This window comes from Danio rerio, chromosome 20 (assembly GCF_049306965.1).
Source record: "Danio rerio strain Tuebingen ecotype United States chromosome 20, GRCz12tu, whole genome shotgun sequence".
NCBI lineage: Eukaryota > Metazoa > Chordata > Actinopteri > Cypriniformes > Danionidae > Danio > Danio rerio.
Window position 1 is genome coordinate 45,907,501 of NC_133195.1, and position 22,500 is coordinate 45,930,000.

At 35.1% G+C, this 22,500-nt stretch overlaps 1 protein-coding gene across 2 annotated transcripts in view; it reads left to right on the forward strand.

Moving 5' to 3' along the window:
• igf2r (insulin-like growth factor 2 receptor) overlaps positions 1-22,500 on the forward strand; it is a 102,931-nt gene that overhangs the window by 44,611 nt on the left and 35,820 nt on the right. For both annotated transcript variants that reach the window (XM_021468430.3, NM_001039627.2), the window contains exons 21-35: positions 1,126-1,300; positions 2,119-2,292; positions 4,479-4,622; positions 5,471-5,649; positions 8,056-8,143; positions 8,227-8,430; positions 10,399-10,529; positions 10,613-10,716; positions 12,589-12,722; positions 12,792-12,988; positions 15,222-15,348; positions 15,535-15,666; positions 18,495-18,754; positions 20,496-20,708; positions 22,428-22,500. The exon at positions 22,428-22,500 is cut by the window's right edge and continues 77 nt beyond it. In XM_021468430.3, coding sequence (XP_021324105.1) covers positions 1,126-1,300; positions 2,119-2,292; positions 4,479-4,622; positions 5,471-5,649; positions 8,056-8,143; positions 8,227-8,430; positions 10,399-10,529; positions 10,613-10,716; positions 12,589-12,722; positions 12,792-12,988; positions 15,222-15,348; positions 15,535-15,666; positions 18,495-18,754; positions 20,496-20,708; positions 22,428-22,500 — 2,335 coding nt within the window. The remainder of the gene's footprint in view (positions 1-1,125; positions 1,301-2,118; positions 2,293-4,478; positions 4,623-5,470; positions 5,650-8,055; positions 8,144-8,226; positions 8,431-10,398; positions 10,530-10,612; positions 10,717-12,588; positions 12,723-12,791; positions 12,989-15,221; positions 15,349-15,534; positions 15,667-18,494; positions 18,755-20,495; positions 20,709-22,427) is intronic.

Genomic DNA, 22,500 nt, shown 5'->3' on the forward strand with positions numbered 1-22,500 from the left:
TTTAGTCACCGAACATCTTTAGAAATGGAAAGATAAATTATTTAAATTCATGCGACATATTGCAAAAAAATTTAAAGCTACAAAATTGTTTGTTTTTATTTATTCTCTTGATTTTTTTTATTTTACTATTTATTTTCTTTTTAAATTATATTTTTTCCCTAACAAAGAAATTTGGCCTACTAATTTTTGGACCGTTATTGTAAGATATTTTGTTAAATAATGTAGCGTATATGCTCAGATACTATATTGTAAAGCATCCTGTTGAAAATACTCATTTGAAAAAAAGATTTGTGAGGGGTGTACTCATGTATGCTGAGCAAAGTATATACAGCAGGGAAAATAGGTGTTGAACACGTCACTGTTTTTTTTTCGAAAACATATTTCTAAATGTGCAGTTGACTAACAAACATATTAATATATGCAAAGAAAACTAATTTAATTTACAAATTAACTTATGCATAATGAAATGAAATGCAGTGAACACATGAAGCAAGGGAGCTGTAGAAAGGCAGTGAAAGCCCAGACAGCAGCTGAAATCTCTCTGTAGTTATGTCAATGAGCCAAACAAGCCAAGCAAACTCTCGAATGCTTTCAGAGAAAGAAACTCAAGCTGTTGAATGACCCAGCCAATCACTGAACTCAAATCCAATAGAAAATACAAATTCAGATTTGATAGACAAGACCCACAAAACCATCAAGATTTTGACATGTTGAAGTATATGAAAAACTCACACCTGAACAATTCATGTGACTTTATTCTCCATATGAGAGGCATCTTTAAGCTGCCATCACCAAAAATTCCTTTTATATAAAGTATTAAATATGTTCAGTAGTTCAGTACTTTCTTCTTGTGTCATTTCATTGTTATTACACATAACTTATTTTTCAGATTTTTTTTTGTGTTTTATTTTTATGTTTGTATTTGTTTGGGTTTTTACCAAAATCTGGTTTAATTCCATGTCAACAGCTCCTTTAGAAATATTATTCCCAGCAAAAAAACATGACATGTTCAATACTTATTTTCTCAGCTGTATACATACACTTTTTTATCACACTACTACTCTTGAGTTTGTCTCCAGTGTAAAATTGAAACTTAAGGTCAGACTTCCCTCGTGTCTGTTGCAGGTGAACATTTGTGGTCCAGTGAAGGATTGTGAGACTGCTGGATCTAAAAATGTGTCCGGCTGTGAGCTCGAGGATCAGAAGCCGGTCAGTCAGGTTGGGGGGGAGCGTTCCCTCCAGTTCTCCACCGATGGGGCTCTCACTCTCACATACAAGGGGGTCATGGACATACCCACAGGTGCGTTTGACAGGGAATATGTTCTTGAATAGAAAGTTCAATGCAATTATTTGAAATGTAAATCTTTTATCACATTTATTAATTCACTTTAAATGCCACTTTTGATTAATTTATGACACCCTTGCCAAATACAAATATTAATTTCTTTCAGAAAAAAACTAATTAATAAAGAAATTTATCATTAATTTTTACTGTATGTATTTAATTAGAGTGCCTTCACAACTAGACTTTTGTTCGGAAACCTGTCTCATTGGCCCAGTTAGCACAGTTCGTTTGGCATATGTGAATCCAGCAATCGCTCTCGGATCTGCGCCAAAACAATCAGTCTGAGATTACCTGAATGAGGGGGTCTCGGCTCGATTAAAACAAACTCTGGAACGGATCGATTGTAGTGAGAAAAGCCATATGATTCGAGCATGGCTACACCACCAAACACCACCAAACCACCACCTCACAGCTGAGTGGGACTCTGCAAAATAAACCGTGAAACTCTGACCAATATGAGGAGAGTTTACTCACACGTGACTTGTTTTAGCTTTTTTGGTCCGTTTAGAAACTTTGCCGTGTGAAAGCGAACCGCACCAAGAACAAAGAGCAACAATGTAACAATTTTAATCCCTGTTTCGGAACAAATGAATCAACTCGAAAGCTTGAAAAGCTGAAAAACTTGAAAGCACCCTTACACTATTATATTAGGGTGACAAAAATATTTAATCATTGTCAAGTTTTGTGCAGAGTTTTTATTTAAGTTTACATTCTATTTATTCTACTGGTTATTTACTGGACTGAACTCGCTCTGTTTCCCATCTCTACTGTAGGTACCCAAGACACCTTCATTATTAATTTTGTGTGTGACCAAAAGGCCTCTCCACCCTCCCTGAAGCTTATACAGGAAGAGCTGGGCACAAGTACACACGTAATCCATAATGTGATTTTTGAGCTTGCAACTCCACTAGCCTGTAAACCTGCACCTGTGGACTGCACAGTCACTGGTAAGATTTCACATGCGCACTTTACTTCACCATTTTCCTTTTATTGTTGCCTATGTATATCTGTGTGAAACTATTTCTTTAGTGAGAAGAAAGAAATCCTGGGCGGGACTTGATTTTGTCTATAGAGAATCATGGATTGTTGTGTCAATTTTGTTTGCTATTTGCTCACTACCATAGTAAAAAAGTAATGAACTTTATGATTTCTCTGACATTTATTTTGAAAAACAATAATCAAGCCATTTCAGTATAAATGCACAACTAATGTGACTCATTAACAATATAATGATTCATACCAATAGTATCTGGATGCAGTCTTGATGATGCAAGCTGAAGCCTGATTTATACTTCTGCGTCAAGTGACCGGCGTAACCCACGGGGCATGCAACGCGCGTGGCTGTGCATTTATACTTCTGCGCGCTGTCTCTGTCGGTCTGCATTAACACTTCCGAAACGCTAGTTGGCAATGAGGTGTAAATGTTCCTCTGTGTCGAGTTTCTTCTCTGCTTTTTTGCTGTTCCTGAACACTTCCGGGATGTACAAGTGGCTCAAACTCGCTCATTTTGAGGCAGGAATTGGCGGACGTGCAACAACTTTAACTATGAGGTAAACACAAAACAAAACTTTCCATCCGGAGCTCCTTCACGGTACTCCACACTTGTAAACAATCGCTCGCGCCATTCGCGCGGCTCTCGGTCCCGCCCAGACTCGTCAGCGCTACCAAGCCGACCAATCACAAAGCTTACGCTATGCATCGTTGCGACGTGTAGTTACATTTTTTGAGAGGTGCATGTCAGTGACGGCCACGGCCACGGCGAAGGGCTATGCGTCAGCGCCGTAGTATACACTGGCGTTTGATGCAGAAGTATAAATCAGCCTTGAGACTGCATATCTCAGGCTCCATTCACACTAATATGTTTTGTTTTTAAAAATTAATTCTTGCGTCTGAGCTCCAGACAGTCAGCGGGAGCTCTGAGCACCCCTGCCAGGCTGAGAGCAGCCAAACGTCAGTTAGTCCATCACAAATCTGCAGCTGGATCTCATCTCTTTGTAGTTGTAGTTGTTGTTAGACTTATCTAACAAGTCAGTTTTTTGAATTAGCCTACTTGTTCTCAGTTAGCGTGTTTTGGCTAAGATAGTGAATTGCAGTCAGAGAGAATGACGTTATAAAAGTACACTGCCGTTACATTTGAAGATTTACCCGACGTGTCCCCATGTCCCTGGGAATTTGTTATAATCTTGCAAAGTCTGAATTTACTAGGAAATGATGCAACTTTGTGTACTTGATGTTGAGAAAAGGCTCCAATCAGATAGGAAGGTGTCTGCAGCCATGCCTCCATTTTCAGATGTCTTTGTTTTCCCGCCCATCCACACTGACACGGCGTTTTAAAATCAAAGGCTTCTTCAGCCTCTTCATTTTCAAATCTCTCCATTTTCGGGCTCGAAAACTCTGGGATAGTGTGGACGGAAGGCGTAACTAAAATATATTATTGTAAACAGGGCCTCAATGATGCAATGTCAGACACAATGCACTTAATGGAGCTAGTGACGTGACTGTGAGGGGTAGGGTTAGGGGTGTGGGTTAGGTCAGCGCATTAAAAAGCATTGGATGCACTGCACCAGGTCTGCTTTCAGACCCCTCTCGAGTCATACAGCAAAACCATGGAAAAGTTATATATTTGTAAAAGGGAAAACCTCCTAACCTAATCATTAATACATTTATTTTGTTTGTTTTCTGCATCGGTGCGGCTCTTTTTCACATGCCTTTAAAATAGCTTAATTTGTGGACTGCATCAAAGAGAGCTGTAATGAAATCACTTCTCACTTGATTTCATAGCACGGTATTTGATGGTCCTGTAAAAAACTGATCCAATGAATCTTTGTGTCGTCTTTTCTTTCTAACCAAGATAATAAATGGCCTGTGCACTGCAAAGTTCTAACAAAGAGGTGCTGTTTTCTGTTCTGCCTTTAGTACATGTATCTAATATGCAGTAAAATGTCTTTGCTTATGGCAAAATCAGTACTGGAATCGTTACTCTAACAAAATATAGTTGTAGCACCAGAAAAAGAAAGTCACAAAATGTCACCATTTGGTCACAGTCTGAAGCCCCGCTGAAGTGTGCCATTTATGTATCACTGTTATCATGATTTGGATATGAAAGTCAAACTAATTCCTCTTTCATTTCCAGATTCACAGGGCCGGGAGTATGACCTGGGTGACCTCAGTCTGGATGAGAAGTCATATGTTCCTCTGGACACCTCGGATCAGGCCCGGTTTCAGAAGTTTTACGTAAATGTGTGTAAACCACTGCCTCGTGTTCAGGGCTGCCCTGGTGAGTGTCTACAGTGCAGATTTGAGAGCCGATTTCCCACTATTTTGTCTAATGGTTAGAATAAATGTCAGTTCCAGTAGTATGACCATGTGAGGACAGAATTTCTTGGTATGGTTGGACAAGTGCACTGTTTATTTATATTTCATATAGTACCAAAAATAGAAATATCCGATCATTGTCTGTATTGCTCTTACCTTACCAAGGTAATAGCTGGCGCATTTGTATTACGTTCCAAAGAGTTTCATTATCAGCACAACAGTGGAACATTAAGCTTAAATTGATGAGAGTGGCTTTCAAAGTGCCTTGTTTCTAGCATGGATCTGAGTACCATGACATACCAGGAGATTAGTTTCATAGTGACTTCCGTGCAATGCAGTCAATGTCAGAATAAATGATCCACACATTTGAATCGGTGCCAAATGTGAAAAGGAAGTGTGCTATTTATTTAAATTTTATATAGTGCCAAAAAAAACAGAAATATCTGATCATTGTCTATATCACTGTTTACATTACACTTGCGTTATCAAGGCAATGGCTGGCACATTTGTATTATATTCCAAATACTTCAATTATCAGCACATCAGTGGAACATTCAATTGTATCCATGCTGACTGAACTGGATTGACATGGAATGGAAAGGTAAAGCAAAGAAAACTGTACGGCTCGATACTGGAAAGTACCTTGTTTCTAGCCTGGTTTGGAGTACCGTTGCATACCAGGAGATTTGTTTTCCATAGTGACTTCCATGCAATGCAATAAATTTCATGTGCACATTTCATTTTGTGCCAGATAAAGGGCTGGCACATTAATGAACACACATTTAATGAATGGTCCTGTGTTGTTGACAGCTGGTGCAATTGGAGCCTGCGGACAAATCAACAGCAGTTTTGTAAATTTGGGATACGTGCAGTCAAACCTCCAGGCCGCAGCAGACGGCTCCATCAGTATTGTTTATCTGAACGGGGACAAGTGTGGGACATCAGGACGTTACTCCACCAGAATCATCTTCCAGTGTGATGACAGTCCTGTAAGCATATATATTTCTCTTTTAAGTGATAAAAGATTTTTCTCCATAGCACTTTTTACAAATGAGCAATAAATCTATGTCCTTGTTACACAGCATGATATGATGGGAGGGCTATTTCTAGATATCTAGAATGTTTTTTTGTTTTGTTAAAATTGTTTATTAACCATAGATGTATCAGTACGTAGGTGCACAAGATGTACATTACCTTCTTATTGCTGGTATTTGAATGTCACTCTATACCAAAGACTATAAAATACACAAGACGTGTCACCAGTATAGTTTTGAATGGGGAAAAATGTAAAGGTCAATATGGTGATTGAAGCCCTGCCTACTACAGGAGCCTACCATCGATTGCTATAGACTGATCTTTCTCCGGTGGGGAAAGCTCAGACCAGACGTGTGCTTTTATGACAGTTTGGTGGTCAACAAATGCACTGCAATCTCAGTATCACAGACATAAGAAATATATCCAAATAAAGCTTGAAATCTGTCATTTTAATTGATCCGACTACACTTGAAAACAAACGTTTTCTGGTTTTGTAATCTGTATGAAATGAACGTAAGCTACACCAGTCTTGTCAAATGCACATCACATGACGGCAACTACTCAACCGGCCACACACTCGTAAACAAAGAGTCGCTGCCATTTCTGGAGGAGATTCGCTATTAAGACCAAGTTGTGGATTACAGCGCAATCAGATGAAGCATTGTCCAAAATATGATAATGTGTAGAATGGCCATAAATGAAGCTAATGTTGTGATCTTGTTCCTGATGAGTGCGCATGTGCATTAGCTCGGGCAACCTGAAAAAATGCAGATTTTTTTGTTTGATCGTTTAGAAACTAAATTTATGAGACGGTTGTTGTTTCATTTTATTGGTGATTGCAAAAGTGTAATGTAATCGTAAGCTTAGCAAAAAGTTTTGGAGAATTTGATGTTTCACCATGCAGACAGAATGCCCGAGCATTTTGCCTGAGAGGCGTTTCAAACATGTCGTGTTGTTCAATTCACCTTTATATGTATAGCGCTTTTACAATGTAGATTGTGTCAAACCAGCTTCACATAAAAGATCATAGTAAATAGAAACATTGTCAGTTTAGTTTTCAGAGTTTAAGTTCACTTCAGTTTAGCTCAGTTCGGTGTGGTTTAATAATCACTACTGAGAGTCTAATCACTGAAGAGCAAATCCATCGATACGTAGCTCTACAGATCCCAAACCATGCAAGCCAGTGGCGACAGCGGCAAGAAAAAAAAACTTCACCACTTGGCAAAAGTGAAGAATTAAAAAAACATAGAGAGAAACCAGACTTAGTTGGGCAAGATCGTTTTCATTTATCCGCTGGCCAAACGTCTTGTGCAGAGCTGCAGTCTCAGCGGCGGAGCCTGGAAGCTGAACCTGAAGCAAATCCATAGATGCATAGCTCTACAGATACCGAGCCATGCGAGCCAGTGGCGACAGCAGCGAGGAAAAAAAACTTCACCAATTGGCGATGTTTTGTAAAACATCCTGTTTCTGACAGACATTCACAGACATCTGATTGGTGCTTTTTCCTCAACGTTAAATAGCCTACGCACAGTTCAAGACTTGACACAGTCATCTTTACTGTATGCATATTTATAACAAAACGAAGCCTATAACATAACTGCCTCCTTTCATTTTTATTGAAAAATATGAAACATATCCTCTCTCTTGCTGAATTCCAGGTTTCACAATCAATAATGACCATTGTAAAAGTATAACACACAATAAGTTTATCCAAGATGGGAAATAAAGACAAGCAATCAGTCAAATGTGCAGAATCAGTGTACGTGGTCACATTAATATATAAACTTATCTTTTCGCTCAGCCAAAACGCGTTACCTAATAGAAAAAGTAATAGATTCAAAAGACGAGTCGTTAGATAGAGACAAGATTAATTAAATATTGCTTTTGACAACTGTAGTGAGATTAGATCCAGAGGTAGATCCTCGATGAACTGTTCGGCGTGCACTGCTCTCACCTGGGGAGGTGTGCTCACAGCACCCGCCAACTGGCTGTGGCTCAGAACTCCGCATACTCAGCGCATGCCAGAGTGTGTGTGTGGTTATGTGATGTGCATTTTCAGCGATGCAGTGTGAAACGCCTGTGTGAACGTGGATCGTTTTAATTCTCAAACGCCATTTAAAAACTAAAACGTATTAATGTAAACAAAGGCTAAAGCTTAAAATCATACTTGCCCCGTCTTATAGTAGTGTAAATTAATTACCGTGCAGAAAGATCAAAAGATCCGAAAGATCAAATAGCAAGATCATAAGTGACTTAAAATCATTTTCCAGCATTGTTGTATTTTAATTATGGAACGTTTCTCCAATATTAAAAAAAATATATATTGTTCTTTAACCTTTATTCCTTTCTTCTGTTAAAAGGGTGCACCGATGTTCGATCGCAAAGATGGCTGTGAGTTTGTTTTCATCTGGAGAACCTCAGAAGCTTGCCCAATCAAAAGAGTCCATGGTAAGATGAACAGTCAGTCCATTTGAAGGCAATGAAAAAATACTTGGATTTTGACTAATTTTAGCTGCTCTCTGCTGTCACAGGTGAAAACTGCAAAGTCACAGACCCCAAGAGCGGTTATGAGTACAATCTCACACCGTTGGCTGGACAGGACTATGAAGTGAAGAGTTCGACCTATGAGTATCATTTCGCAGTCTGTGGCCCAATTACAACCTCTGTCTGCCTTCACGATGCCAGCCAATCTGTGTCCTCCTGTCAGGTCGAGAACCAAAAGCACAGGATTGCAGGTGAGCTTATTTGTTTCTGTTTGTTATCAAGGTGAGCTGTTTAATGTCTAATAGAGCTACGTCAATGTAGTGATTAGGGCTGCATAATATATATCAAAAAATTATCACAATAATTATTTGCACTTTTCTGAGATATGGATATTGCATTTACTATTAAGTCAAGTATTTATCTGCTGCATGCACATGTCAGTTGTATATTCAAGTCTGAACAATCAGATGGCTCCTTTACTATTATTATCTCTGCCTCATCAGTAATTCCTGTTAAGTGGAAATAAATACTTGTGCTGGGAGACAAGAGAGGAAAATGACAGCAGCCTATAAGAATCAGAATTTTCACCAAGGTTTTCAGTTATTTGTGGTGTTTTATTTATTTTAAAAAAAATATTTATTACCTAATAATTTGTATATGGTCATTACCTAAATTAAGCAATTTTTTTTACTTGCTTATAAAAAGGTGTTTTTTTAAGGTGTTTAGTAATATCTTTAAAAATATTTTTATCGTAATATTAAACAACAATATTGCATATCGCATATTTTCCCAATATCGTGCAGCTATAGTGTAATATTATTGGTAATTTTGATCAATTTTTAAACCAATCCAGAATTTTCTATAAGTAAAACAGTTAAGTACTCGCCCAAAAAAATTATCTGTACAAAGCAAAGTTTTTAAAAACAGCAATATTAAATTTTGGTTATAAATAAATAAGTAAATATATAAAAATATATATAAGTGTGTATATATATAAGTATATATATATATATTTCCATGTTTTTTTTAAGAACATTATTCTGTTCATCAAGGCAGAATTTATTTAATGTTTACAATATTGTTAAATTTTTTTTTATTTAAATAACTGCTTTCTTATTGTATGTAGTTTCAAATAAAATTATTACCTCAGTCATTACTGCTTTTATTACAATTATCATCGATAATAATAATAACCTTAATAATAATAATAATTAATATTAGAGTGATTTCTGAAGGATCGTGCGGCTCTGACTGAAAATGCTGAAGCTGAAAATTCATCTTTAAAATCACTGGAATAAATTCTTAAATTAAATGATGAACTATTTTTGAACAGTTATTTTAAAATGCAAAAACATTTAACAAAATTGTACTGTATTTTTGATGAGTTAAATGCAGCCTTGGTGAACAGGATAAGCTTATTTCAAAACATATAAAATCGTACTGACCCCAAATTTTTGACCAGTAGTGTGTATATGGTCTATCCGATCCATGTTCAATTAAAATGATTCGATCATTCTTAAGAATGATAATTTGATTCATTCTTTATCATTTTTGATGAATATTCATAAACTCATGAATATTTCCTCTGAAACTGTGACATTGTATGAATTAACAAGGACCAGTCAACAGCTAACGTGGCATTAGAGTTAAAAAAATAAATAAAAACATACAAGCAAAATAAAAATGATTTTTACCTCTAAAAACACTTTAATTTTCAAATAGCCTAATTTTAATCATTTTATAGGGTCAGTTCTCCTGCTGCAGCCATGGTGCGGCAGCAAAGTTCCTTCATTATTACGCCATAATAAGATTAGTTCCTATTCATATTTACCTAGAAAATAGCAGCTATATTCTGTGGGCCTTAGTACATAATTACACAAGAGTTGAGCTTCAAATAGGAAAATTATCATAACTTTTTTTGCTAAGCTAAAAGTTAAGTGTTTTCAGACACAGATATTAGCTGATTAGATTCAGACTGGTAAAACTCAACTGTTTAACTCTAGGGGAGATCTAAAATTAGCCATTTCCAGTTTTAAGTTTAATGGATGGTTTAGCAAAATTTAAACAAACACGTAATCAAAATGGTTATGGGCTTAAACATTGAAAGTTACACACACACACACGTGATGTAAGTATTGGAAATGGCTGAGAGTTATTGATTAGAATCAGTTTTGGTCTGTGCTTTCACGAGGTTTTCTCGTTTTTATACTCATTTGCAGGAATAGCCAATCAAAACCTCACGTTTGACGATGGGATCATTATGATCAACTATACAAACGGGGAAACATGTCACAAGATTTACGAGCGGTCCACAGCTATTCTATTCTCCTGTGACCACAGCCGGAATCCTGTGAGTTTCTTTCAGAAATTCAAATTTGAAAGAATTTCTTCTTGTATTTTTTTTAATTAATTTATTATTTCTTTGTTTGTCAGGGTAAGCCAGATTTCATAAAGGAGACCGCAGACTGCACATATCTGTTTGAGTGGCACACAGCTTTGGCCTGCCCTTCCTTTAAAACCACAACCTGCTCCTACAAGTGAGAGCAACTTTCTTGCTACTAATCAGCCAATGTGTTTTTTTAATGATAATGTAATTCACCCAACAGTCATTAAATACAACTATCTACATTAGTCAGGGTTTTTCCGAGGTGGAGGTGGTATCCTGATCATTACATTTTTGCTACTTGAAACAAACACTTTTTGCATTATTCTTGCTTATTACATAAAACATTGTTTTATTCATAAAGGCTAACATTAAATGTTACTTAATGCACCAGTGTTTGCGCATCACTTGCAGGCTGAAGACGTGATTGTGTACCTGTGATTTTGTTCAAATCCAAAACATTACAGCATCCTGTTTGGGACATTTTAGCTTTAATTTAGTAGGAAGTGGAAATGCATTATACATTTTTTTTTATTTATTTAAATTTTTTTTTAACTGCTCGTATTCACAATACAGGGTTCATACAGTCATTGAAAATCTGGAAAAGTCATGACATTTTGGCATATTCCAGGCCTAGAAAAGTTTTGAAAAAACAGAAAAACCCACAAAGTTTTGGAAAAGTCATGGAAAACCGATATCTGTATACTTGGATATAGGTTATTTACTTCTTTTCTGTCCTTGGCCAATCACATACTCTCACATTATTAGTGCGGCGTAAGCATAATCTAAATCAATTTTACATAGATATGAATATAAGCTGAAACTAAATAGATTGTTGCGTGTTTTACAATAATTGTTTGTTTTTTTTTATCACGCATATGTAGATATGTAGCAATATATATCAATATCTAACATGCACTGCACTAACCAATCCATACTTGAAACAATACTGCCTACAACTATGTGGACGCCTATTCATTGTACATATCGCTGTCAATTTCACATTGTTGTTGTATTTGCACTGTCTGTATTTTGCACTATCGTTGTATTTGCACTCAACTGCAAATACAATACTGTATTTTGTACTGCCTGGAGCCAGCACCTAAGCTTTTTACTCATCATAGCACACGTGCTGCTAATGATGTGACAATAAAAATGATTTGATTTGATTACATGAAACTTAAGGTCATGAAAATTTACTTGTAAGTCTTGAAAAAATCATGAAAAAAGTCATGGAATTTTAGTTGTAAAAATGTATTGACAGAATCTCTTGTAAGTCTTAAATAATTTTAAATTGGTCTTATTTTTTTGGCTATGTAAATGTAAATTTATTTATATTTAGTTTATTATATATTTTTTAAGCTCATCATTTAAAAAAGTAATAAATCTATGTTGATAAAATGTGTATCTATGCAACTAGGGTTTGTTTGTTTTGATACACTATTTACAATGTAGCTAAGAAAGATTTTTTTTTCTTTTGGACTGAAAAGACTTCATTACTTTTCCATTCGAAGAAATATTTAATTCATAATGTTCTTAAAAAGGTCTTAAAGTCTTAAATTTCACTTGATGAAACCCTGTATTAAAAAGAAAAATACATTGTATGCGGCTTGGTGGCTCAGTGGTTAACACTGTCGCCTCACAGCAGAAAGGTCGCTGGTTCGAGTCCCAGCTGGGCCAGTTGGCATTTCTGTGTGGAGTTTGCATGTTCTCCCCGTGTTCCCCCACAGTCCAAAGACATGCGCTTTAGATGAATTGGATTAACTAAATTGGCTGTAGTGTATGAGTGTGTGTATGGTTATTTCCCAGTACTGGGTTGCAGCTGGAAGGGCATCCGCTGCGTAAAACATATGCTGGAATAGTTGGTGGTTCATACCGCTGTGTCGGCCCCTGATAAATAAGGAACTAAGCTGAAGGAAAATGAATGAATGAATGAATATTGTTAATATTGTTTTTTTTTGTTTGTTTTTTTGTTTTTTGTTTTTTTAAATCACCTGTAATAATATCACTCCTCTCTGTCTGGCAGTGACGGCAGTGGCCACTCCTACGATCTCTCCTCATTGGCCCTGCACAAATCTAATTGGATTGTTGTGCCAGAATCATCGAATCAGAAGCAGCGTTACTATATCAATGTGTGCAAGTCTCTGGTCCCTCAGACAGGTGAGTGGTAGCATGTTTAGCGTATATTTATCAGTCAGCATTGGCTTTTATAACTGGTGTTTGTCTCAGGTTTGTGGAGCTGCCCGTCCAGTGCTGCAGCCTGTCTGAAGGATGGGGACGAGTATGTGAACCTGGGGGAGGCGGAGTCTGGTCCACAGTGGGATAAAAACGTCCTGGTTCTGAAGTATACCAACGGAAAAGCCTGTCCTGATGGCAAGAGAAACCGGACCACCATTATTCGCTTCAAATGCAATCCAGACAAAGTGGTTTGTGATTTGAATATTTATGTATTTAGTGAAAAATCACAAATAGAAACACTAAAGTGTTTATATATATACATATTTGTATTTTATTTTTTGTTTCTTCCAGATTTAAAATGAAACTTTTATATTTAGGCACTCTTTTTGACTAAAGTAATAAAATAAAGGTTTCAGACATTTAAAAAGATAGTTCACCCAAAAATGAAAATTACCTCGTCATTTATTAACTCTTTAAATGATCCTTTTTAAACCTTTTTGGGTTTCTTAACACAAAAGAAGATAATTTGAAGAATGCTTGTTGATGGGACCCATAGACTTTATAGTAGGAAAAAAATTACTGTTGAAGTCATTGGGTGCAAGCTATTTTTCAAAATATCTCCTTCTCTTGTTTAACAGAAGAAAGAAACTCAAATAATGTTTAAAAAAGGTTGAGTAAATGATGGCAGGATTTTCATCTTTGGATGAACTATCCCTTTAAATTATTATTTAATGATTTTATTTTCAATTTACTTAATTTTCAAACTCTAATAGTTTTACTATCTCCAAACACAACTATGCTTAGAAATGCTTATAAAATTTATGTCAACATTTTTTTTTCAATATTTATTTAATTATTTAATTATATATTTTAATAAAGCATAAAGTATGAGTTTTCATAACTTTTGTTATCTATCACGTCACTTTGAAGATGTGGTTTAAACTGACACTGATACTTTAATAAATAATAAACCAATTATAATTTTTTTAACGAGTTATTATTTTTTTCTTCTTTTATTTTTATTTATTTTTTTAACCTTAGCAGAAAAACAAAACTCGTAAGAGCCCTATCATACACCCAGCACAATAAGGGGTAAGATGTGTACGGCGTGATTTGTTGCTATTTTCATACCAGCGCAACCCTAATTTTCAAGTTTTTTGCAACGTTGTTTAATAAGTAAATCCATTTGCGCTACTTTGTGGATTTATGAGTGTACTAGTCTATAAAGGAGGTGTGTTAAGGCGCATTGTTGGTGCAATGCTGTTTTGAGGAACTGAAATAGACCGCGCTATTGACCAACTAAAAGCTTGTCTAAAGTGCAGCACAAAGCATGTTAGTTATGCGCCTATGTGGGTCCAAACGCTTGCACATTGCTTAATACACACAGGATGCACAGCAATACACAAATATCTTTACTTATGAAAACAATTAAAGGATTAAAATTTTAACAAAATTATTTTCTTCATAAATATAAAAACCCCTGCCTCCATGCTTCCTTTCTCTAGGGGGGGGCTTTTTTTTCAGTTTATTCATGACAATTTGCATTTGTATAATGTTATCACTATTGGCAGTATTATTTATTATACGCATATTTATATTTGTTTTAATAAAAACATGTTTAGATTTGTCCACCTGTCAGGTTTTGGAGACGTCTGCATCACCATATGGGGCATAAGAACATGTTGCGTGTTTGGATATAACTCAGTTTTTTGTCACAATTTGTTACTATTGTTCATTTATTCGTTTGTTGTAAAATAGAAATGAATTTATAAATAGTTTTGAAACAACAACTCAAATTACATATGTAGGCTAATGGATGTCTTTAGTGGAGTGAGTTTCCACCTTTTTTTTACACCAGAAAAGTAAAGGAATAAAGTAAAGAGAAAGTAAAGAGGCCGAATGAAGGAGGCTTGTTCTTTATCCTTGCACTGCAGATGGTCTGTTTAACTGTTTTCTTGCTAGTGAAGCTTTCAGTTTTTCCACTTACAAAGTCCGTCATGTAAATAGTAAATGCGCCATGAAGTGATGCAACTGACTTTTAAAGGGAATGAGAGATGAGACTCTGACTTGGCTATGCTCAAAACATGCACAGAACTCATTAAGAGAATAAGCTCAACCCTGTTAGACCATGCGCTGGGGTGCAGACCATATTTTTTCATCCTTAAAATAGCGAAAGTAGATTTGGACATGCCCTAATGCTTTTGCGCTATGCGCTTTAGATTTTGCGCCTAGATCATTGAACTAGAGCCCTAAGAGAGTAGACAATCAAAAAAAACCTCATGCAATATTTAGATTTTGAAGAAACAATTATTTTTTTTTAACTATATACTAGTGTTAAGGCTGGGTATCACTCAGCTCTCATGTCTGTTCAAATAAAATTTATTTACTTAATATACAGTCAATATAATAAATGCAATTAAAAAAAAGTTGTAGTGTGAGTAAATGTAAAAGTTATAACCTATAATCTCTGTCTGTCTGCAGGATTCTGAACCCACTCTGATCACAGCTCTGGAAAACTGTGTCTACAGCTTCGTATGGTTCACAGCCGCAGCCTGTCCTCTCAACAGCACTGAGCATGGAGACTGTAAAGTCACAAATCCTGCTACAGGTGACTCACACACACGAGCAGAAAACGCTCATGAGCAGACTCAACCAGAAACACTGAATCATCTTGTCCAGACACTTCCTGTCTTTTCTGAACAATGTTAGAAACATGCATGTGTAACCGGATGTTTATACTTAGCAAGTGGATTTATTTATGTCTGTCCCTAAATCATGTGTTTGGTCTTCACAGGTCATCTGTTTGATCTTAATGCGCTCAGTCGGGCGGGTGGATATACGGTTTATGATCCTGAATCACACAGAAAGATGTTCAGACTGAATGTGTGTGGTGAAATAATCAATGCTGGTTGTGCTACTGGAACAGGTACTGTATCTTTGCCTATGGGCAGGTTATTCAGCAAAAAAAAAAAAAAAGAGTGAAAAAAAATCTAATTTCATATTTTTTCTGACTTTATTTAGTCTCCACTAGTAAAAATTTATCTTTGGCTTTACCACACAATTACATAAAAAAGCAGTAAACCCTATTCGTATTTTAACTACATTTTTTAATTAATTTATTTGACATGTTTTCTATTTATTAACCAGCAACAATTTCTGTTTGGTTAAAATTATTTATAATTATACACTACCTGACAAATGTCGTGTCATCAATCCCAGTTGTAAGAGCAACAAATAATAACTTGACTTCTAGTTGATCATTAGGAAAATTTTGAATCTGATTAATTCTGATGGGTTATCTGATGAACTACATGCTAATCATCCCAAATACTGCAGAAGACCTCTTGGAACCCACATGAACCCAAGATTCTCACAGAAATCAGTCAAGTTTGGTGAAGAAGAAATAATGGTTTGGGGTTACATTGAGTATGGGAGTGTGCGAGAGATCTGCAGTGTGAATGGCAACATCAACAGCCTGAGGTATCAAGACATTTGTGCTGCTCATTACATTACAAACCACAGGAGAGGGCAAATTCTTCAGCAGGATAGCGCTGCTTCTTATACTTCAGCCTCCACATCAAAGTTCCTGAAAGGAAAGAAGGTCAAGGTGCTCCAGGATTGGCCAGCCCAGTCACCTGACATGAACATTATTGAGCATGTCTGGAGTAAGATGGAGGGGGCATTGAAGATGAATCCAAAGAATCTTGATGAACTCTGGGAGCCCTGCAAGAACGCTTTCTTTGACATTCCAGATGACTTTATTAAATTATTTGAGTCATTGTAGAGATGTATGGATGTAGTCCTCAAAGCTCATGGCAGCCATGCACAATATAATTTATTTTTTCCACGGCACCATGATTTTATATTCTATACTGTGTAAGTGACAAGACTTTTGCTAAGTCAGATCTTACTGTCCTAATTAAATAATTAAATATTAAGGCATGATCATTTTATTTTGGTAAAATAAGTGTAATCTAGAGGCCTTTTATATAAGCCACTTCTGATACAAAAAGATCAACTAGAAGTGGAGTTATTATTTGTTATTCCTAATACTTGGTTAGGTAACAAGACTTCTGTCAGGTAGTATATATTTATTTCAATCTATACATAGAGATAATTGGCCTTTTTTTATTTCAATACAAGTTAATTGATGAATAATTTACAGTATGTGCATATAATTTTATTTATTAATGTCATAATACATAAAAATGATAAATATATAAAATTAAAGTTATAGCTTGTTATACGGTATTAATTTATATAATCAGATTTAAATTATAGAAGATTTATAAATGCATGTGTGCGTGCGTGCGTGTGTCAGTCAGGACCATATGAATTGCCTGCGGGCCTGTTCTAAAAATAGCTTATCATAGCAATTTACCAGTAAGCTTCATCTAATTGTAGCTATTATTTTCATTTCACACTTGCATTGGAGTAAAGTTGAAAATAACATCGTTTTACATATATATATATATATATATATATATATATATATATATATATATATATATATATATATATATATATATATATATATATATATATATATATATATATATATAAAACAAAAAAATATTAGCCAGCTGGTCTTCACAGCAACAGTGTCAAGGAAACTGCAAGTGGGCGCAGTAAATGGGAAGAGATGATTTACCACCGAAAACATGGTAGAAAAAAGAAGAAAACACATAAGTTACAAAACAGTGAATAGGAGGAAAAGTTCTTTTTACATAATTTGTGGGGTGACTATGGCGACAGCAAAGTGGCACAAAAGACATTTCAGAATGTGTCTCATAAGCTACCATGCTAACTACCCAATGGGCACTACAAGTGGAAAAAGCTTGTGAGTTAAAGGAAGGTTTGTGCAAACAGCAGCCTTTATTCATAAGACCAGTGAAAAACCGAAGCCTCATTTCGAGCTACACATTTCTTTATTAAGAAAAACAAGGCATTTTCATATTGGAAGGCAAAATCTGTGCTTAAAGACAGGAACGGATATAATCTCCTCTCTCTCTGATGTCCAACTCTGGGCAACTACAATGGTTGGGAGAGTGTCGGCCATGTTTAAATTACTGTTGATTTGGTGATAACTTTAGTAAAATCTGAAAGTTGATTTATGTTATAGAATTGATAATCTGTACAAACATGGTACAACGTAGTGCAAGATTTGTTAAAATTTGTTAGTGATTAGTGAAAATATTGTAGAAGTGATCATTTAAAAATGTAAATATTGCTGAGATTTATAGAAATAAAGTGTTGCATATTGATGTTTCTCTGTTTCCTTCCTTGTTAAATTATTATTGACAACTATTATGAAAAATCATTAATATGATCAGTGTCTTCACCTAGGATGAATATCATTAATTAATAAACATAATATATAATTAAAAGTAAATTGAGCAAATTTGTTATTTGAGAAGTGTGTATCAAACTGGTTGCTCTCCACATTAAACGGTACCCAAGAAGTAGCTCAGTTTCAAAAAGGTTGGTGACCCTTGCTATACAGTATACTATTAAAGTATTTTATTGGTAATATCTAATTATTCTAAGTTATAGAAGCATAACAAATTAAAGATATTGTTTATTTAGGTAATTTACTATTACCTAAATTATTATTAAGAATATAGAGGTGGTTTGGTTTTACTGAGCAACTCGGATTCAATTAGTTCTTCAAAAAATATTTTAGCATTAAGCAAGTATAAACCACACTTGTTAATGCTAACATTTTATTTTGTTTTGTTTTGTTTTTTGGCGCAGGCGTGTGCATCAAGGACAATCAGATGGCCATAAGTGCTGGAAAAGCCTCAAGAAAGCTGGTTTATAAGAATCAGGTGGTGGAGCTCAGTTATGAGGACGGGGATGCATGCTCTACAAATTCCCGCAAACACAAGAGCATCTTTAGCTTCGTCTGCAAGTCTGAAGGAGGAGGAACTGATGGACCCGTGCTGGTTTACTCAGACGACACAACCTGCACTCACTTCTTCACCTGGCACACTCCTCTAGTCTGCGAACAACAGGTAACCAAAAGTCTTATACCTCCTGTTAAATTAAAATAAATTTTTTTTTGATTTTAATATTAATATGTTAGTTTTAAGGATGTCTATAAGCTGGTGTGGTCCAAAACATTGACGAAATTCACATTTAGAGGATATAAACTTGATATGAACATCCAAAACTGGCAGTTTATCACTTCTTCTGAAATGTATAAGTGTTTTTTTTTATTACATCACCAAATCAAATGTTCTAGTATCTGAAATGCCCCCCTTCAAGACACTTTTCATTAGATTTTTTATTTGATGAACAGTGATCAACCACTTTTACTGACAGAGCTGTGATAAAAACAAAACACTATTGGCTGCTATAGCTATTATAACGCATAGCTACTCTATGCCTCACCCTCTCTTCGTGTTTCAGTTGAAATTACTTCAAATTTTGAATAAGAAATGCACTGAAATCTGTGACAATTAAAGTAGGACTGCATGAAAATCTTGCGATTAATTTGTTTTTCTGCGATTTTATATAATGTGACATGGATATGATTTTACCAGATGACTTAAATATATCTCTGTTTGAAAAGAATTCATCATTTTAGACTGATTGGGAAGACTCTGTAAGACAGAGTGCATCTGCATAAAATATATTAAACAATCTACAAGCACGGATAAACAAAATAAAGCTAAATATCATGGAATAAAATCACTGTCTTAAATATTTCGTGCGTGAATAAAATTTACACATCCGTAATTATAAAATCGCAAAGGAAAACGGAACGTACTTGTAATTTTACAAGGGTACAATTCCAAAATCTGTGATTAGAACAGACACAGACACGACATTTCCTTTGTCTGTTTGAATATAACTGATAAATTTACGATGGGTGTACTTTACAAACTTGAAATACAGTTTCACGACCGACACGAAGTCCTGATTACGAGTACGAATCAAACAGCGGTTCATATTTCTAGATGTTCGATCGATGCATCACCACGGCGACTGAAGCTCTGCACAAGACTTTTGGCCAGCGGAGAAATTAAAATGGTCGTGCCCAACTGAGTCTGGTTCTCTCAAGGTTTTTTTTCTTCACTCTTATCAGGTGAAGTTTTTTTTTTCCCTCTCCGCTGTCGCCACTGGCTCGCATGGTTCAGGATTGGTAGAGCTACGCATCAATGAATTTGCTTTTCAGTGTTTGAACTCTCAGTAATGATTAAATCACACTGAACTGAGCTAAACTGAACTGAACTTAAACACTAAAAAACTGAACTACACTGTTCCAGTTACTATGACCATTTATGTGAAGCTGCTTTGACACAATCTACATTGTAAAAGCGCTATACATATAAAGCTGACTTGAATTGAATTGAATCTCTACTGAAAACCTCACTTCGGGTGATCTTGCAAAAGGAGTAAAATAGGAGCCCTTTAATGCAAGATGTAATAAAAGTCTTTGTTGTCTCCAAAATGTGTCTGTAAATTTTCAGCTTAAAATGCCCTTCAGATCATTTCTTATACCTTCCAGAATATGCCCATTTTGTGCTCAAAGCAGTGTGATGCAGTTTTTGTAGCCTGTGCCTTTAATGCAAATTAGCATCATGCCTTTCTCCCTCCTATTTTAAGTCAGCAAATTTAAAAAAAGAGACTTGTGTTAATTTCACTTCACTATGACATGACAGTGGACGCACTATACCTACACACAATTCTCTCCAAACGGCTCGATTTGCATTATAGGTGCCCTTTAAATTTGCTGTCTCTCATTTGCAGGTGAAGTGCTCTGTTTGGAACGGTACCAACCAGATTGACCTCAGTCCTCTAATACACCTAACCGGTTACTACACTGCTATAGATGAGGATGTGGACCGGGACAAATCACCTGACTTCTACATTAACATCTGCCAGCCCCTCAACCCCATCCCAAGGGTCAACTGTCCTCCAGGGGCCGCTGTGTGCATGGACCCTGTGGATGGAGAACCAATTGTAAGTGTTGTGTCAAACTATAATCTCCACTTTTGTTTTTGTTTTTTTTGGATGGTGTATTGGTCTGCAAAATAAGTATGGTTAATAAGTTAAAGTAAGTTTTGAAAAATTATAATATTATTATTATTATCATCATTAATATTATTATTATTAGTAGTAGTAGTATTAATATTGATATAATTATTGTTATTATTATTATTATTATTAGTAGTAGTAGTAGTTGTTGTAGTAGTAGTAGTAGTAGTAGAAGAAGAAATAAGACATAATAAAGTAAAATGTAATGTCCATTTTAATTATGATTATGGTAAGTTAATGCATAAACCAACATAAACAAACAATGAACAACACATTTATTACAGTATTTGTTTACGTCAGTTAACGTTCATGAAAATACAGATGTTCATTGTTCATAACTAGTGCATTAACTAATGTTAACAAGCATGAACTTGGATGTTAATATGCATTAGTAAATGTTGAACCATGATTAATAAATGCTGTACAAGTGGGGTTTATAATTAATTCATGTTAAGAAATACATATGAAACCTTATTGTAAAGTGGGACCATTGTGATGATTATTATTTTGATGATGATTATTATTATTAGTTGTAGTAGTAGTAGTAGCAGTACAAAATAAATAGTAAAATAAATGTTCATGTCTATAATAATAATAATTAGTAGTAGTAGTAGTCATTTTAGTACTGTATTACACTGAAGAATTAGATAATATAGTAATGTTTCTTATTTTGTTACCTTTCTTTTGTGTAAGTAACTATAATATATTCTTAAATACTTTTTAATTATAATGAAATATTACAGGATTAATTAATGGAGAACCAATCGTAAGTGAACTGTTTTTAAAAGGTGGATTGATTTGCTAAAAGGATGGTTAAGTTAAAATAAATTTGCTTAGTATAAAATTAATATATTATTATTAGTAGTAGTGGAAATAAGAAATATTAAAGTAAAATGTCATGTCTATTATAATAATTAATAGTAATAGTAGCCATATTAGTATTATATGTTGAAATATTATTAGCTATTATAGTAATAATGTTGTTATTATTATATAGTTTTAAATTTGTAGTAATAACTAATTTGTTTTAAATACTTTTTATTTAAGGTAATTTTACAGGATTAATTATTTTTGTACAGTTTCAAATATTGTCTCATAGTGGTATTTCAAGCCTAATTCACATCAAACTACAAACAACAGCTAATTAGGTTTTTATTTATGTGTTTTAAGTCAGAATTTAATTTTTTGTTTTAAGAAAATGTCCCCACAGCGGCATGAACCATATTCCAGTATTCAGCACATGTTTTACACAGCGGATGCCCTTCCATCGGTTACCTAAAACTGTGAAACATTCATACACACTCATTCACACACATCCACTACCACCAATTTAGTTCACTTTACCTGTACCGCATGTCTTTCTACTATGGAGGAAACCCACAACGACATGGGGAGAACTCTATACAGAAATGCCGACTGACCCATCTGGAACTCGAACCAGCAACTCTCTTGCTGTGAGGCGACAGTGCTAACCAGTGAGCCACCATGTAGCCCTGATTAATATTTATTTCAGTCAATCTATAAGTATTTAAATATGATTCCAAGAACCAGTAGTTGATACCTAATTAACCATTGTCTATAGAGACATATTTTAAACAGATTTTTCAGTGTTGCAGGTTTATTGTTTTTCTCCTTTCTGTGCAGGACATTGGACGAATCACATCTCCTCCTCGCTATAACAGTGAATCTAAAGAGGTGGAGATCACCTTCAGCAGCA